The sequence below is a fragment of the Coenobita brevimanus genome, chromosome 46, assembly GCF_032717465.1.
Source record: "Coenobita brevimanus isolate Jiangsu-jjx chromosome 46, ASM3271746v2, whole genome shotgun sequence".
Lineage (NCBI taxonomy): Eukaryota > Metazoa > Arthropoda > Malacostraca > Decapoda > Coenobitidae > Coenobita > Coenobita brevimanus.
The window spans coordinates 1,352,829-1,357,971 of NC_136999.1; the positions used below are offsets into that span (position 1 = coordinate 1,352,829).

General features: G+C 48.1%; 1 protein-coding gene across 1 annotated transcript in view; it reads right to left on the minus strand.

Annotated features, from left to right (window-relative positions):
- Positions 1-1,898: 1,898 nt before the first annotated feature.
- Positions 1,899-5,143, minus strand: part of LOC145398795 (uncharacterized) — a 55,693-nt gene continuing 52,448 nt past the window's right edge. Inside the window, exon 8 of the mRNA XM_080271604.1 lies at positions 1,899-4,924. Coding sequence (XP_080127730.1) covers positions 1,994-4,924 — 2,931 coding nt within the window. The 3' untranslated portion in view covers positions 1,899-1,993. The remainder of the gene's footprint in view (positions 4,925-5,143) is intronic.

A 5,143-nucleotide genomic window follows, 5' to 3' on the forward strand; every position in this document is an offset into this window, starting at 1 on the left:
AAAACTACAACCACTACTAATTCTTCTTCTTCTACTACTACTACTACTACCTTTACTACCACTATTAACCCCCTCACAAATCTGGTCCTCTCAAGCTGAATAAAATCGCCAGGGAACAACACGAATTACGTAAAAACTACATCCTCGTCCTGAAGGGGTCCAACCTGGCAATATGACAAAGGTACGTTACAGTAGAAATAATAATAATAATATATATGCATCATTACACCTTATCAGCAACATTACGCCTTATTAGCTACAGTTAATTACAAACAATATACAGGAATAAGCTTGACGTCAAAGGGCCAAGTGTTGAGTGACGTAAAATCTATCTATATATATATTTAAATGGAGCTATGACTGGGTAGGCCGCCGCATCTTGCCTAAACTGTACACTATTTATCAATCTTTTTTTCCCTTTTTTTTATCATTTCTGGACTCATAAAATTTTCAGTGATGCAAATTCTCCCCCACTGCTCGTACTTTAATCTGTTAGCCTCCTCCATACAGTCTTACACTTTCTTTAATACAAATTTCACAGTTCCCTTCACGAATCATCATTATCTCACTTTTACAACCTGAGTTTCAAAGAATATTAATTTTTCTAACCAACTGTCAATTTCTCAGCTCTTGCTTCTGAAACTATAGACTTAATTTATACCAGTCCACTCGCAAATAATTTTAACTTTGTCTTCACCCTAACATTCCACGTTTCACAAGGCATTTTAAATCAGGAATCACATCTGCAAAGTATCAAGTAATTTTTCACCCGCCTCTCACTTCTAGGCTATAGTTCGTCCAAAAATATATCACTCTGCAGTTTCTTTTGTTTTTCCTTTCATCCAATAACTACCCCAGACCACACCCACACTTTTTGTAATTTGGTGTACGAATCACAACTACCCTGCACTCATTTCTACAACTTTTCAAAGTACTTATAATCCTGTACTCACTTCTCTAACTCTTCGAAATAATTTTTACCCTGCATTTTGTTTCTTAATCTTACGTTTTACAGTCTCCCCTACGAACAAACACGGCAAGTTTATTTTAGCAGAAACGGGGTGGCGACAGACCTAAAAGGGACCACGAATGCATGTTTCCCCCTTTCACTACAATGACTTTTTTAACATTTCATTCTGGCCTCCCTCAAACAACTTTTTCAGCATAAGAAGGACGTGTCGGAGGGAACAGGCAGAAAAAAAAAAGGAAGAAAGAAAAGAAAAGAAAAAAAAAAGTCTCCATTAGCCAACGTTATTTTTCTTCTACATTAAGAACTGTATTTTCCAACCGATTTTTATTTTCTCAGCATGACATAGTGGTGATGGCTTCAGAAAGTCCTTGTTAGTTTGCCTCGCTACACTGATCGATTTTTCTACTCTGCCCTGGCCATTATCAGACGTCCTTCACTAATTTCATTTTTTTTCTTTGGCAAACTGTTCACTGTCATTATTTTATCTATTTTTATTTTTCTAATTGAGGATGTATCTCTCGTATCTTGCTTTGCTGTGGTGATATATTTTTCTATTCTGTTTTGGTCACCCCTTGTAGTGAAGGGGTTAAAGCTCATCTGGTCTCAGTAGGTCTGCGTAACACTCACCCCGTCGTTTATGGCACAAACACCCCACATGGCGGCCACCTCCTGACCCAAGCTCAACCTCAGCTCACACAGGCGAGACTGGGAGAGCTTTACGGATAATAATGTATTTGTATTTATCTCCACGCAATGGAATTCTAGTTGGAATTCTACTTAACGTGACTGAATATGGCTGGGACTTTTTCTGAAACTGGTTGTATGTCAAGCTGAATGTGATTCGATCCAGATGACTATTATTATTACGCCTTAAGAGTAATAATCTTTTTAGTAGATGAAAATCAATATAATTTTGTTTTATAGCGGACTTTCTGTAATACATGACTTATATACAGTAGTAACCTTAGCTGGCATATATTATAAACGCTTATGGTTGTTAGTTGAAGCGTGGGCGGTGCAGCCTCAGCGGCTATTCCAGTCCCGGACGGGTATGAGAACAGAGCCGTCTCGCGTGATGTTGGACGTCATGTTGCCGGGGTGTTTCTCTCCCACAATGTCATGGTGGTCCCGAGGGTCTGAGCCTCGGCGGCCCCACGGAGCAGGGGATGGGTCGGAGCGGTTGCGGAACGACGTGGAAACCGAACCCCCAGAAGACTTCAGGTTGAATTTGGGCCGGTTGAGGGAGTTGTTTCCGTAGGTGTTGTTGAGCTGGGCGTTGCGGTGGTACTGTGAGGTGAGGCTGTTGCGTTGATTGCTGCTGGCGTGATGCTCCCTGCTGGAGTCCAAGTGGTTGCTGGTGAGGCTTTCTCGCGGTCGACTTACGCTACTACCCAGCCGAGTGGTGTCCTGAGAGAGGGCAGATGGTGTACGTTTTAGTGACCCCATCTCACCTCGCCCAAAGGTGAATATGCGGGGGGCGGTGGTGTCGGAGGGTGAGGTGGCTTTGGGTGAGGCCACTGGGGAACTGGGAGGCCGAATGAGCTGTGGCGGTGACTCAGGGGGTGACTGTCGAGCCTTGTTAGTGCCACTGTCATGTTTGTCATCCTCACCGTGTATAAAATGAAAGAGCTCTGGTGCAGTATTCAACAGGCCTTTCATAAACCTGTTACGCTTCTCTTCATCATTGCCATCACCGTTGACTGTGGGTGAACTTTTGTTATTGTGAGATGCTGTGCTCAGTCTGTGTGAGGTGTTATGAGAGGTGTTGTACGAGTTGTTGTGTGAGGTGCTGTGTGAGGTTTTGTAAGATGAACGGTACCGCTCTGCAGGAGGCGGGGACGCATCTCGTTCATGATCATCATTCCCATCTTCATCAGTTCGACGAGTTGAGTTGGAGCGAGCAATGGTGGCAATTAGGTTTGGACTTCTGAGGTTGAGGTACGGGGATGACCTGTAGACCGTGGATGTGCGATGGTGGCTGGTGAGGCCAGAGCCAACTGAGGGTGCTGTTGGTGAGCTGATGGTGAGTGGTCCAGGCTTCACATTGAGGCTGTGGCTTCTTAAGACTGGTCTGTTGGTTTTGGGGGAAGGTTGTTTATCCTTCACCTCCTCAGTGAAAGTACTCTTTGGTGAAGACATCCCTGCTAGGGACACATTAATGAGAGAACCACCATGGCTCCTTCTGAGGTGACTTGAAGACTCTGTGTCCCTCCTGTCTGAGGATTTCTGGTTGCCAAATATGTAAGTTTTACTTGGAGACGGAGATGATAACGAAGTGCCATTAACTAGCTTCTTTGGGAGTGTCTGCGTCTCTGGTTCTTTGGAATAGTTACGAGGTCGCCGTCGTGGGTCGACAGTGTTGGTCCAGGAGGCTCGTGGGGAAGCGTCCACCCCAGTGCTGAGTTCGTCCATACTGCGGTAGTGCCACGATCTGTTCTTCAGTCTGGAGCTGCTGTCTGTGTTGGTGTTGCTGGGAGTCGCCACCACCACTGGGGTGATTGTCTTGGTGGTCTTGAACCGTCGCTCAACTTTGGGAGATGATTGGTTGTGTCTGCTCGTGCTTGTGTATGACGTTGTTGCTGAAGCTGTGACAGGAGCTCTTGTGATTCTGCTGGAAGGAATATCTGTGTATGATGAATCTTGGCCAAAGTAGTAAGTTTTTGGTTTGTTCTTTCTCTTGGTACGGGGAGGAGGGACAGGCGAGGAGCCAGTCTGTGTTGCTGAGTCCCGTGCCAGGGTTTGGGTGGCGATCTCGGTGGTCCTGGACGACTTGTGGGAGCGGGCTGGGGTCGTTTTGTAGTGAGTGTAGTTGGTGGTGGTGTGGGGGTAGTAGGAGCTGCGGTGGCGGGGTGGTGGGGGAGGGGAAGTGGTGTCACGGGAGGGTTCAGGGGAAGAGTCTCTCCTAGGGGGTGGCCAGCGGCGAGACGTCTTCTCTCCAACAGAATCCAGCTGCTCCTCACTCCGGTACTCCTTCATCCGAGACTGGTAGGGCCGGGAAGATGAGGTTTTGGTTCCACCGTTCATCCAGGTCTTGTTGGTGACGTTGAAGGACTGTGATCTGCCCACATTGCTGGTCTGGGTGGGAGGGGGGGTCGAGGGGAGGGGAGGTGGTGGGCTGTCAGGTGGGGACTGAGTACCAATCCTAGAGTTTCTGGCAGGGGTGGAGAAGAGTCGTGTTGGAGTAAAACCACTGGGGCTGCCTGTCCTGAACCTGCTGCCGTATACGGGGTCCTCAAGTTGCTTACTACCTGTGGGCGACATGGGAGGAGAAGAATAGGTCCCTGCGTTGACTGACATGGATGAGTAAGTGTTGTATCTGGGTTTTATGGTGGCTGGTGGACTTGTTGGTGGTGGACTCTGCTCGCCATCATCCAAAATGCGTCCTGTTGACCGCAGTCTGGCCCGAGCAGCAGCAATCATTGAATCTGTAATTTCTTCACTACCACTAGGTTGACCTGACTGCCGAGGGGAGGACGAGGGAGGTGTCCAAACTGGCGTTGGTTTAGGAGGAGGTGGTGGTGGTGGGGCCTTGGAACTCTGCAAGTGACTGGAAGTGGCTGGGGACTCCCACCTACGTCGTGGCGGGGCAGCATCAGGCACATCCTCTGGTGTGGCGGGTCTTGGACTCATGGTGATGTGGATGACGTTCCCACCAGTGGTCTGCACGCCACTCTCCTCCTCTAGGTCGTTGTGGGAGCTGCCAGACCGACCAGACTCACTCCCAAAATGGTTCTCCAGCCACCGATTGGTCTCGGATTTGCGGGTCTCCTCTTCCTGGTGGTAGTCAAGGGGACGGCGTGTGAGTGCGTCGGTCCGCTCGGGTGTTTCTCTAGGCTTGGGCTTAGAGGCACCCAGGCGACGTGCGCGGCGGCACCTCTCACTGAGTGAATCGAGGTCCTCACCCTCCCGATCCTCGTGGAAGTCCTCACTCACCACGTGCATCCCCTCTCCGAGCTGCAAGGGGGACATCACAGAGTTAGACCTCAATTGCAAATGAAAGTGAGAGAGCAGATAGAAAAGGTAAGATCAAGAAAACAGGATAATATTAGTGCCGTTGGGTAAAACATCACGGCAAAAGAGAACAAGGCAACCAAAAACACATGAAAGTTAGACACACCCTGTCACAACTTTGTTCTAAGTTCCTAACATCCCATGTATGTACACACACACACG